At 39.9% G+C, this 13440-nt stretch overlaps 1 protein-coding gene and 1 pseudogene across 2 annotated transcripts in view; one reads left to right on the top strand and one right to left on the bottom strand.

Moving 5' to 3' along the window:
- EYA2 (EYA transcriptional coactivator and phosphatase 2) overlaps nt 1-3241 on the bottom strand; it is a 315121-nt gene extending 311880 nt beyond the window's left edge. For both annotated transcript variants that reach the window (XM_054541866.2, XM_054541867.2), the window contains exon 1: nt 3125-3241. In XM_054541866.2, coding sequence (XP_054397841.1) covers nt 3125-3201 — 77 coding nt within the window. In that variant the 5' untranslated portion in view covers nt 3202-3241. The remainder of the gene's footprint in view (nt 1-3124) is intronic.
- Nucleotides 3242-11851: 8610 nt separating this feature from the next.
- Nucleotides 11852-12609, top strand: LOC129052178 (large ribosomal subunit protein eL13-like; annotated as a pseudogene).
- The last annotated feature ends 831 nt before the right edge of the window (nt 12610-13440 follow it).

Raw genomic sequence — 13440 nt, 5'->3', positions numbered from 1 at the left:
TATCGAAATTTTATATAATATTTGGATTCCTGACTTCTAAAAAATGTGGGAGAACTGTCAACACTACAACACTAGGCTTATATTTCTGCTTAAATGGCATCAGCTGGCTGCAGCTGAGTAGGGGCTATTTCTCTAGTTCGCCCCAGTCTCCACTACTCCTTATTGTCTCACGCCTGGCCCCGTCACTCATTTATCTTTACTCCCCAGCCCCGATAAGAATTTGAGTGTACAGCCCTAAATTTTATGCATATCTGAGTTTTCAACTTGGAGAGAATCAAGTCTAACCCTCTGATTTTACAAATGGGGAAACTGAAGCAATCACACAATTAGGAAGGGGATGAACGGAAGCTGGCTTTCAGTCTCCTGACTTCTAAGCAATTCCTCTTTCTTCTGCGACCCTACCTCTATCTCTCCACATTTATTATCAGAAGTTGAAATTCTCTAAATTTCTTTTCAACCATGTGACCAACATGTACTATGAACTTTTATTCTTTTCCTGGAGAAATCTTGATTGCGTGGCATCTATTTTAGCAGAAAGTCTTTTCTGAGGCTTTTTAGCTACCCCTAATTGGAATTCATAATTTAGGGGAGTATTGCCAAGGTGGAGTAAGTCAGATTATCCACTGACACCGAAGAAGACAACATAAGCATTTTTACTTCTGAGTATTATTTTAATCTAAAATAATACAAAAGACATTAAGCTTTACTAAGATTTACTATTCCAGTTGACAGTGGTGCCCCCTCTGATTGTGTGTCACAAGTCTTGGGGCTTTCAAGGTGTTTGAGACATGTAGAAGGAAGAGCTGGAGTTTTCCAATGGTGAGAGGTTGTAAACAAAACATTTTACCTCATTCATTTACTTCTGTGATGAGCTGAAGTTACACCAGTTAACTGATGCTACTTAGAAATGACCGGTCTACCCTCTCCATTCTAAGGACAGCTTTTCATTTCCCCTCCACATTTTTGGAATACCTTTCACATTGGCAGGCGGAAGTCAGTAGAGCAGCCCTTGAAATGGGTTTTTAGGTTTTGGAAGGAGCTGAGAACGTTTCCCTTTCCCAGTTCCCCAAAGCAAATCATCTCCTATTGGTAGATCTGAACTTTCAGATTCACACCCAACTGAGCATTCACTGGATCAGTCAGCACTGTGGCGTCTACCTGGGAGAGTATAAATCCTGGTGCACCATCTTATTGCAAGCTGGGAGCTGCCTAGAGACCTTGCAAGAAGAGTTCAAATGAAAGTTTGCTGAACACTTGCATGAGATAAGAAGAGGCTCATCAAATGACCTTCAGAGGTGGCTGCACACAGAGAGGAGGCAATTGAAAGACAACAGCAGGTGACAAGCCTGTCCCAATCAATTTGCAGGACCCAGGGCAAGAGTACAAAAGGTCCACTTACCATATGACTAAATATCTAAATATTCAATAAAACATGTGCTAGTCTTCTCCTTTTGCAAACATGGCTTCATAGTGATCTGGTGAGCCAGGCTCAGATTCAGAATTCTTTAGAATCTGGCCCATAGCCCACTTCCTTTTTTTATTCCATCTCCAGCTCCATCCTACACCATGAAGGTCTTGTGCACAAGTGTTTGTACTTGCCAGCTCATGTCCAAGCCTTCTCACCACCCTTTGGCCTCTCCTTAGACTGCAGGGTGTGTACGTGGGGGATGTCATCTGCTCTTGGGAGGACAGAGAATAGCCCTGGGGAAGAGGCTCCCACAGCTCTGGGAGAAAATTCCAGGATCTTAGAGTGCATGGTCTGGGAGACTGGATGTGGGCTGTGGATATGCACAGTCCCTTAGCTTTGTTGACTCTAACTCCATGGAGAGGGCACAGCCAGGGAGGACCAGATGACAACTTTGTGGCCATGCTACATTGAATAGAACCAACCCTTCCCAAATGGAAATGGACAAGTGGCCAAAGAGATTCCTTGGGAGGAGGTGGCAAGAATAATGCACAGGTCAGGAAGAAGGCGCCATTGATGTTCCTCTGAGTGCAAATGCTTGGTTAGCCACATACTTACTCAGGGCCTTCAAAGTAAAGGTGACACTTTTAAAAATGAGAGAACATGATTGCTTTTTAAAAGAAACTTGGGCTATGGAGAGAACATTTCTTTCTTTCTTCCTTCCTTCTTTCTTTTTTTTTTTTTTTTTTTTGAGACAGAGTTTTGCTCTTGTCACCCAGGCAGGAGATCAATGGCATGATCTCAGCTCACTGCAACCTCCGCCTCCCGGGTTCAAGTGATTCTCCTGCCTCAGCCTCCCGAGTAGCTGGGATTACAGGCGCCCACCACCATGCCCAGCTAATTTTTGTAATTTTAGTAGAGACGGTGTTTCACCACGTTGGCCAGGCTGATCTTGAACTCCTGACCTCAGGTGATCTGCCTGCCTCGGCCTCCCAAAGTGCTGAGACTGCAGGCATGAGCCACCGTGCCCAGCCTGGAGAAAACATTTTAAAAACAGATGTTTGGAAATATTCTTGTTAAGGAGTTATTGTTGACATATTTACATTATTCAAAATTATGTAAATTCCCTATATAAATGCTTTAATATGCACACACTTTAAAGTCCTGGAAACCAAATTTTCTAATATAACTTAAAATTATCTCAACCTAGCATTTCAGTGTCAGTGAATTTTAAACTCATGCTAAAAGTGCAAAAATTCAACACTTTTTAATTAGTTTTCAACAACAGCTTAACCTCAGGGAAGATAAAAATAACTAGACAAATTTCAACAAAAACCTTTGCAAAATTGGTATATGGAATTGGAAGATGAAAAGCATTTTTAAAAATACGTAGAGCAAGTGATACCCTTCATCCAGTTGGAAGATATATCTCTATGAGGTTAGTTCTTCATTTATGACAATCATAAAAATCAAGTATTGATATAAACCATACTGCACAATTTCAAACCATATAAAATAAACCAATAATTTAAAAATAATAAAGGATATTCAATATCCAAATAGCAATAATCCTTAAGTGAGAGTAAGGAAATTTTTTACATCACTGAGTAAAGTTTTATACACAGTAAAATTATATACACTGAGTAAATGTATATAATTAGCAAGTAAATGCATAAACATTAGAGGAATTGTTTCAAAGTATTTTCCTAATATGTGTACCTGATCAGAAGTTTGCAGACCATTGATTTAGGGGAGAATGAGATCCTGGATAAAACCAAAAATGGCGCCTTTGACATCGACACTTTGGCTAGTCAATCCAAGAATAGATGCCTTCTTCGTTTTCCTCTAAGACCTTTTCAAGTAAATTCTGCCATCTGTTTCCGGGGGTGGAGGGGCGGGGTCGTGAGTCTGTTCCATTCAGCAGTCAGTTCAAATAAATTCTGCCATCTGCTTCCGGGGGTGGAGGGGCGGGGTCGTGAGTCTGTTCCATTCAGCACTCAGGAGCACTCTTGGTTTCTGTTTTGTAATCAGAGTAGTACGGTTTTCTTTTGTTTAAACTCTTGTTTTCAGGACTGATTTGCAGAATCCTGTTTATTCAGTCCCAAATAGAGAACTCACTGATGAGGGCAAGAGACAGAGAAAGCCGCTGGGCAGCAGTGAGCTTGTGGGTGCTCCATGAGTAAGTGTTTTATAACAGATGTAAAGAAGCTTGCAGCAATGCTTGCTATTGTTTACAGAATGCTTATCCAGCACTGCGCTGAGGACTTGATGGATGCTTAATCTGCACACCATCCTTACATAGTAAGAACTGGTATTCAGTCCAATTTTCAATTTTGTATTTTGAAATAATTTCAGACTTTCAGAAAAGTTGCAGGAATAGTACAGAGCTTTCTTATTTACCCTTCACTCAGCTTCCCCAATCTTAACAACTTATATAACCATGGCACAAACATTGATCCAAGAAAATCAACATTGGTGCAATACTATTAACTAAACTACAGACATTATTCATATTTCATCAGCTTTTCCACTCATGTCCTTTTTCTGTACCATAATCCAATCCAGGATTCCACTTTGCGTTCAGATGTTTTGTCCCTTAGTGTCCCCTAGTCTGTGACAACTTATCTGCCTTCTTTGTTTTTCATGACCTTGACTCTTATGACAAGTAGCAGTCAGTTATCTTGTAGAATGTCTTGCAATTTGGGCTAGTCTGATGTTTTCTCATGATTAGATTGGCATTGAGCATTTTTTGGCAAGAAGTGATATTGTATCCTCAGGAAATCACATCAAGGGCTACATGATGCCAATATTTCTTATTACTGGTAGTGTTAACCTTGATCACTTGGTTAAGGTGGCATCTACTGGGTGTCTCCTGTATAAAGTTACTTGGCTGTCTTTTGTAATTAATAAATATCTTAGAAGTGATACTTTGAGACTATGTGAATGTCCTGTTTTTCCACAAACTTTCACCCACTACTCTTAGCATTCACGGGTGGATCTTGCCTGCAGCAACTATTACTGTGGTGTTTGCCTACTAGGATTCACCCCTATTTCATAGATGAGGTAAATGAGGCTCACAGAGCTGAAGTGACTTGTCCAAGGTCCAATTCCACGTAACATCCTCTACTCAGAATCTGGCCATGGCTCTCATCCTCTCTCAAGGGAAAGGCCTTCCCAAATGGAAATGGACAAGTGGCCAAAGGGATTCCTTGGGAGGAAGAATGCACAGGTCAGGAAGAAGGCGCCATTAATGTTCCTCTAAGTGCAAGGGCTTGGTCAGCCACATACTTACTCAGGGCCTTCAAAGTAAAGGTGACACTTTTAAAAATGAGAGAACAGGATTGCTTTTTAAAAGAAACGTGGGCTATGAAGAGAACAGGGAGTTTGTGTGTTTTGTTTATTGCTGTATCCTCAGTGTGTAGGATAGTGCTGAGCGCATAGTAAACACTCAACTGTTGTTGAATGAATGGATAAACTTTGGAACATGTTCAACCACATGAAAGACTTAGGAAGCCTCACCTCTTTTGTAAGGAACAGAAAAACACAACTCGAACTGACTTTTCTCTTGAGGGAGGTTAGAGGGTCTCCTAATTAACTGCAAGGCCAGAGGAGGGTCAGGCTATGGGAGGATGTTTTCAGGACTCTGGCTTGCTTTCTCTGTGGTCCTGTCTGCTTTCTGGGTCTTCTGACTGACGGCCCATTCTTGGGCTTCTTCCTCAAGAATCTCTAGAATCATCTCTTTCCCCTTGGGCTGTACTTTGCCTACTGAGCTTTACTCTTAGGGGGGCCCTTGCCATGTGGTGGCCCCTGGGCCACTGTAGGCTCATATTACCCTCATGGCTAGTGCTTCCAACAAAAAAGAGGGCTTCTGTTTCCCAAAATTTCCAACAAAATGCTGGGTCTCAGTCTCACTGGCTCAGGTTGCACTGAATGTCCATTCCTGAACCAATTGCTAAGGACAGAGGGATCAAATTCTCTGATCAATCAGGTCTGGGTTATGCGCTTACTCTTGGTAGGGGGACAGTATTATCCCCCAACCACATGGATTGAAACCTGGTGAAAGGAATTTCAGAAGGAAAAGTGGGAAATGGAAAGGGGGCATATATGCTGACTGGGCAAAATTATTACCATTCTACACCTAAAATTTTATATGCCCTCCCTAGTCACAACCACTCAGATTCTGCTTCTTTGAGGACGGGTCCAGGCATCTGTATTTTTAGGAAGCACGCCAAGGGGATTTTGATTTACAGCCAAGATTGGGAATGACTGGCTTTATGGAATTTGCTCTAACCTCCCTGGAGAAAAAAAGGGTCCATTTCACAAACATGGTTCTAAAGTTTCTCTGTTGAAAGGCACGAACAGGAGTTCACATCCATTATGTTGAAGATTGTGGTAGAAGTCATCTGTTGCTTTGTGTGCTTGGCAATCTTCCTTCCTTATCCATAGGGGCTGTCAATTTCATGGCCCTGCCTCTCCTACCTCAAGGCTGACCACGTGACTCCAGATAGCTAATCAGAGCAAGTCATCTCCCTGGTTATAGTGATTGGTCGAAGAATAGACACATGACTAAAGCCAGGCCAATAAGAGTCCTTTCTGGGGCTTTGGATAGAGCTGCCCAGGAGGTGTTGATCTATTTACTTTGAGAACACAAGTGTAAGAACCATGTGAGCTCAGAACTGTTGACAACAGTGTTTATCTCAAAGTGGGAAGACGCCTGCCTGACAATAAAACCAACCTAAAGGAAAGTAGAGCTTAGAGATGGCGAGAGATGGTACTAGGATGTTGTGTTGGTGCCCTGGTTCAGCTGTGACCCAGGCTGGTACAATCATTGGACTTTTCAGTTGCATGGGTCAACACATTTTCTTCGTTTTGTTTAAGTCACTGAGTTGTATTTCTATAATAAGAAACCGGAGAAGTTCTAATTAACTTGAATGTGAACTACAACCACCTCAACTTTAAGACCTGTTGATGAGGTAAAGACTAGCATAAGAGATGCCTTTTGAAGTAGGGAGGATAAACAATCCTATGCATTAGTGCAAATATCACATGCATATCAACATGCATATTGAGTGCCTTCCATGTATAAGGCATGGAGTGAGGTACTGCAGAGCAATTTAGGAGCATCCAACAGATAAGTAAGATATGGTCCTGCTCTTGAAGCCCATAAAGTCCTGTGCAGGAGCTCTCAAACTTGTGGTGCATAAAAGTCACCTGGGGAACTTACTACAGCACAGAGTCCTGAGTCCCAGTTCCTGACATTGAGTCAATAGGTCTGAGGTAGAGCCCAAGAATCTGGGCTTTGATAAGCCTTCCCTAGCCCTCCCCTTGCAAGTAATTCAAAAGAACTTTGAAGCCAATCTTGTGGGAGAAAGGGGCAGAATAAGAGGAGAGCAAAAATGAGGCAGAAAAAAACTTTGAAGAAATAATAGCTGAACATGTCTCAAATTTTATGAAAGACACCAATTCACAGAAGCAGGATGCTCCATGAACACCAAGAAGAATAAAGATGGCAAAGGTCATGGTGAAGTTGGACTCAAGAAAACATCTTGAAAACAACAAGAAAAAAACATATTATGTATAAGGGAACAATAATTTGATTAATGGCTGATAACTCATGAGAAACTACAGAGGACAGAAGAAAGCAGAACATCGTTAAAATGTTGAAAGAAAAAAAAAACCTGTCAACCCAGAATTCTATATCCAATGAAAATATTCTTCAAGGGTGAAGGATATTATCAGATAAAAGAAAACAAAGAGAATTTGTTTTAGCAGACCTGTACTATAAGAAATACTAAAGGAAGCTAAAGAGAAATGACACTAAATGAAAACTTAATGCCTCAGAAAAGAATGAAAATCACTGCAAATGTTAAATAGCTGGATAAATAAGAAAGACTGTTTTTGCTTTTTCTCTTTTTTTTAAAAAAAATACATATGACTGTTTAAAAAAATTGTAACTCTTCGGTTTATAATGTATGTTGACTGAAAACATATAACAATTATAACATAAAATATGGGAGAGCGTGGACCTATACAGTATTTCTACATTTTACGTGAAGTAGTACAAGACTAATTGTAAGTGGACTATGGAAAGCTAGGGATATATATGTTGTAATTCCTAAAGCAACCACTAAAAAAATGCAAAGAAGTATAGCTAAAAGTTAATAGAAAAATTTAAATGCAATTATAAAACCAATAGTTATGGGCTGGATTATCCCATCCCCCTCTTCAAAATTCATTTGTTGAAGTCCTAAACTCCAGTACCTCACAATATGACTTGTGTCCTTATAAGAAAAAGAAATTTGGACACAGATGGGTACAGAAGAAAGATCATGTAAAGACACAGGGAGAAGACGACCATCCAAAGAGAGATGCCTCAGAAAAAAACAGCCTTGCTGACACCTTCATCTTGTACTTCTAGCCTCCAGAATTATGAGAAAATAAACTTTCATTGTTTAAGCCACCCCTGTCCATGATAGTTTGTTATGGCAGCCCTAGCAAACTAATACATTAATTGATACTTTTATAAAGGCAAGACATGGGAATAGAATAACAAAAATTGAGAGGAGATTAATTGAAAATAAACAATAATATGGCAGGCTGAAACCAAATCATATAACTAATTACATTAAATGGTAATGAAGTAAATGGTCTAATTAAAAGGCAGAGATTTTCAGATAAAAAACGAAGAACCAAGATGCCCTATCTATAAGAGATGCACTTTACAAATAAAGACACAAATAAGTTGAGCATAAAAGGATGGAAAAAACATATATATTATGCAAACAATAAACATAAGAAGGCAGGACTGACTATATTAACATGAGATAAAATAGATTTCAAGTAAAAAAAAGAGGATCATTTCAAAATGATAGAAGGATGACTTCAATAGAAAGATATGACAATCATAAATGTGTAAGTGCCTAATAACAGAGCTTCAAAGTAAATGGAGTGAAAAATAAATGGAGTGAAATTTGACAGAATGAGTTCATGTCCTTTGCAGGGACATGGATGGAGCTGGAAGCCATCATTTTCAGCAAACTAACATAGGAACAGAAAACCAAACACCTTATGTTCTTGCTCATAAGTGGGAGTTGAACAATGGGAACACGTGGACACAGGGAGGGTAACATTACATGCTGGGGCCTGTCGGGGGGTGAGGGGTAAAGGGAGGAGAGCATCAGGACAAATACCTAATACATGGGGGACTTAAAACCTAGATGATGGGTTGATAGGTGCAGCAAACCACCATGGCACATATATACCTATGTAACAAACCTTCACATTCTGTACGTGTATCCCAGAACTTAAACCTGCACATTCTGTACGTGTATCCCAGAACTTAAACCTGCACATTCTGTACGTGTATCCCAGAACTTGAAGTAAAATAAAAAAAAAAGATAAGCTTTGGCTAAAATTATCACTTTATGGTCATATCCTAAAAACTTTCCCCACATATTAGGAACAAAGTAAAGCTTTTTGCTTTCACCACTTCTATTCAGCATATAACAGTAGACTCACACTTATAGTAAATGCATTTTTGACACAGGTATCAAGGAAATACAATGGGAAAGGATAGCAACTTCAACAAATGGTGCTGGAAGATCTGGGTATGTATATGAGAAAACGAAAGCAAAACCAAACAAAATCACACACACTATGCATAAAAATAATTCAAGGTGAATCATAGATCTAAATGTAAGAGCTGAAATGGTAAAACTTCTGGGAGAAATCGTAGGTAAAAATCTTTGTGATCTGAAGTTAAGCAAAGAGGACTTAGCTCATTAAAAAGTGCAAATCAGAAAGGAACAAATTAAGGAAATGGACTTCATAAAAATTAAAAACTTTTGCTCTTTGCATCACAAAGAAAATGAAAAGGTAACCCGTATCCTGGAAGACAATATTTTCAAAACATATATGACAAAATGTATTTAGAATATATGAAGAATTGTCACAGAGGGTGGGTGCAGTGGCTTACACCTGTAATCCCAGCACTTTGGGAGGCGGAGGTGGGAGGATTGCTTGAGCCCAGGAAGTTTGAGACCAACCTCGGCAACATGGTGAAACCCTGTCTCTACTGAAAATACAAAAATTAGCTGGGTTTAGTGGCAGTCGCCTGAAGTCCCAGCTACTCGGGAGGCTGAGGTGAGAAGATCACTTGAGCCCGAGGAAGTTGAGGCTGCAGTGAGCCAAGTTCATGCCACTGCACTCAGCCTGGGTGACAAAGCGAGATCCTGTCTCAAAAAAAACAAAAAACAAAAAACAAAAAAAACTTACAAATCAATAACGTGAGGACAAACCAACTAAAAACGGGAAACACAGACATACCAATTCTTTTTAAGGATGTAAAATAATGCTGTCTGTAGTCACCAGGGAAATGCAAATTAACACCACAATGAGATAACACACTAGGATGGCTAAAATGAAAAAGACTGACAATACCGAGTATTGGCAAGAATATCGAGCTACCAGAGCTCACACATAATTCTGAGGCAGCTGCAAAGTGGTCCAGCCACTATAGATGGAAAAATTTGACAGTTTCTTGTAAAGTCAAACAGACACTTATCATACAACCCCATCATTCTACTCCTAGGAATTTATCCAAGAGAAAGAAAAACTATATCTGCACAAAGACTCCTCCTCAAATGTTCATTGCAGCCTTGTTCATAAGAGCTCCAAACTGAAAGCAACTGAAATGTTATTCATTTTTATTGCTGAGTAGTATTCTATAGTATGGATATCACAAAATGTCCATCAACCTTTGGATATTTTGTGATAAATGTACCATAGAATGCTACTCAGCAATAAAAATGAATAGCAGGGATATATCGCCAGCATGGATATGTCTCAAGAACAATATGCTAAGTGAAAGAAGATAAACATAAAAGACAAATATTATGATCCAATAAATATGAAATTCTAGGAAAAATAAAATCATAGTGACAAAGAGATTAGAGGTGCCTGGGTCTGGAGATTACAGGAAGGACTGAATGCAAAGGCAGGATATGACAGAACTTTTTAGGGGGATAAAAAGGTTTTTGTTGTTGTTGGTTTTTGAGACGGAGTCTCGCTTTGTTGTCCAGGCTGGAGTGCAGTGGCACTATCTCGGCTCACTGCAAGCTGTGCCTCCTGGGTTCATGCCATTCTCCTGCTTCAGCCTCCCGAGTAGCTGGGACTACAGGCGCCCGCCACCACACCCGGCTAATCTTTTGTATTTTTAGTAGAGATGGGGTTTCACTGTGTTAGCCAGGGTGGTCTTGATCTCCTGACCTCATGATCCACCTGCCTCGACCTCCCAAAGTGCTGGGATTACAGGCATGAGCCACCACGCCTGACCAAAAAGGTTTTTAAATTATGGTAGTGATTACATGACTACAGATCATTGCCAAAACTCACGAAAATATACATATAAAATGGGTGAATTTTGTTATATGTAAAATATACATCAACGATAAAAAAGAAAAACTTTAAAAACCTCCCTTTTCTATGTAAGCTAATTAAACACTAATTATTTTGTATTTAAAAATTAGGTAATTTAGCCACCCAAAGCTAAGAATTGGATAGGAGCGCTAAGAGAAACTCTCCCAAGGCATTCTGGACCTTAGTGAGTGTGTAAGGCAGTAGCTCTCCAAGTCTTAAGGGTGGGTGGCATGGCAAGAGAGACAGATCTAGAGGCTCAGAAACCCAGGAAAGGTCCTGGAATGTGAAGAGAACTCCCCAGCAACTGAAAACCTTGTACGAGAGCTGTAAAGAAGACAAATCTTGGCCGGGCGCAGTGACTCAAGCCTGTTATCCCAGCACTTTGGGAGGCCGAGATGGGTGGATCATTTGAGGTCAGGAGTTCGAGACCAGCCTGGCCAACGTGGTGAAACCACGTCTCTACTAAAAATACAAAAATTAGCCACACATGGTGGTGTGTGCCTGTAATCCCAGCTATTAGGGAGGCTGAGGCAAGAGAATCGTTTGAACCCAGGAAGTGGAGGTTGCAGTGAGCCGAGATGACACCACTGCGTTCCAGCCTGAGCGACAGTGAGACTCCGTCTAACAAAAAAAAAAAAAAAAAAAGAACAAACAAAAACCTGAAATCTCCCATAGTGTAGAATGTTGTTGAAATGACAATTAAGATCTCCAGAATCTCAACAGTGCTGAGAGCCCAAAGTCCTGACCTATCCTCAACATATTTAAAACCAATGGTGAACTGAATGAAGCTAAGACTGCAATAAAGCCCAGACACGGTTCAACTAACATCAGAGAGACTAAGACCCCTTTCCACTCTAGCAGTGGATAGAAGAAAAAACATGCCCTTTTCTAGAGGCAAATATTGGTTATTTTTTTCTCTACTGTTCTTTTATACAAAATGTCTGATATATAGAAGAAAATTATATGACATATGAAAAAGCAAGGGAAAAAAGTTAAAACATAACACATTAAATGAAAACAGATCCAGCAATGTCTCGGAAGTGAGCATTATCACACAAAAATGCTGCAGGTTACAGCAGAAAAAGTGGACAGTATGCATGAAGAGATGGTTAAGACATATAAACTCTAAAAAGAACCAAAAAGAGTTGTTTCTACTCAGCAGGTCTCCTGTGGAGTAGGGTTGTAGGCAGCCATCATGCCCAGCTGGATGGCATGATCCTGAAGACTCACTTCCATAAGGATTGGCAGCAGTGCGTGGCTACTTGGTTCAACCAGCTGGCCTGGAAGATCTGCAGACTCAAAGCCAGGCAAGCAAAAGCATGCCCTGCATCTGGACCCATCCAGCCCATAGTAAGATGCCCCACAGTAAGGTATCACACCAAAGTATGAGCTGGCAGGGCCTTCAGCTTGGAAGAGTTAAGGGTGGCTGGCATCCATAAGAAGGTAGACTGGACCATTGGTATCTCTATGGATCCAAGAAGGTGGAACAAGTCCACTGGGTCCCTGGTATCCAATGTGCAATGGTTGAAGGAGTACTGCTGTAAGCTTATCCTCTTTGCCAGGAAGTCCTTGGGTCCCAAGAAGGGAGACAGTTCTGTGAAAAGTTCAAATTGGCCACCCAACTGACAAGACCACTAATGCCCACACAGAATGTCTACAAGAAGGAGAAAACCAGAGCCATCATTGAGGAAGAGAAGAACTTCATAGTATTTGCCAGTCTTCACATGGCCCACACCAATGCCCAAATGAAAATGCTAGAAATTAAAAAAATACAATATCAGCAATGAAGAGTTTGTCAGATATACTTAACTGAAAGCTGAGTGAGCCAAGGTAAACACAAGTGAACTTGAAGATAGGTAAAGAAAAAATATCTAAACTGAAACACAAAGAGAGAAAAACGTAGAGACCCTAGAGACCCCAGAAGATGAGGAGAGAGTGAATGTGTCAGAAGAAATATGTAAAGAGAAAATAGCTAATTTTCTCCCCAAATTAATGAAAGACATTAACCCAAAGGTTTAAGAAGCTTAGTGAGCCCCCAGCAAAATAAACACAAAGAAAACTACATGTAGGCCCATCAGAGTTAAATTGCTAAAAACCAAAGATAAAGAGCAAATCTTCAAAGCAACTAGAGAAAAAAGGACACATTGCATACAGGAGAAAAATAACACAAGTAATACCTAATACTAATACAAGGAATACCACTGGAGAACAAAAGTCAGTGGAATGTTAAAAATGAATAATCTTAAAAGTGCTGAAAGTTAAGAAGAAAGTCTACCAACCTAGAATTCTACATCCAGTAAAAACAGGTTTCAAAAAGGAAGGTCAAATAAAGACATTTTCAGATAGAAAAAAGCTGAGATAATGTATCTCCAAAAGATCTGAACTAGCCAAAAGAAACACTAAAAGAAAATCTTTTCAGACTGAGGGAAAATGATACATGATGGAGCACCAGAAAGTTTCAATATTCAGATAAATGTAAAATATCTTTTTAAATGTCCTTATTTTATATAATTTTTTAAAAGTTCATTGAGTATTTTAAAAATAGCAAGATATTGTGGAGTTGATATCATATATACAAGTAACACACACGTATAAAAGGAATTATGGTGTAAATTTAT

The sequence above is a fragment of the Pongo abelii genome, chromosome 21 (assembly GCF_028885655.2).
Source record: "Pongo abelii isolate AG06213 chromosome 21, NHGRI_mPonAbe1-v2.0_pri, whole genome shotgun sequence".
NCBI lineage: Eukaryota > Metazoa > Chordata > Mammalia > Primates > Hominidae > Pongo > Pongo abelii.
This window is presented reverse-complemented; position numbering and strand designations above follow the sequence as displayed.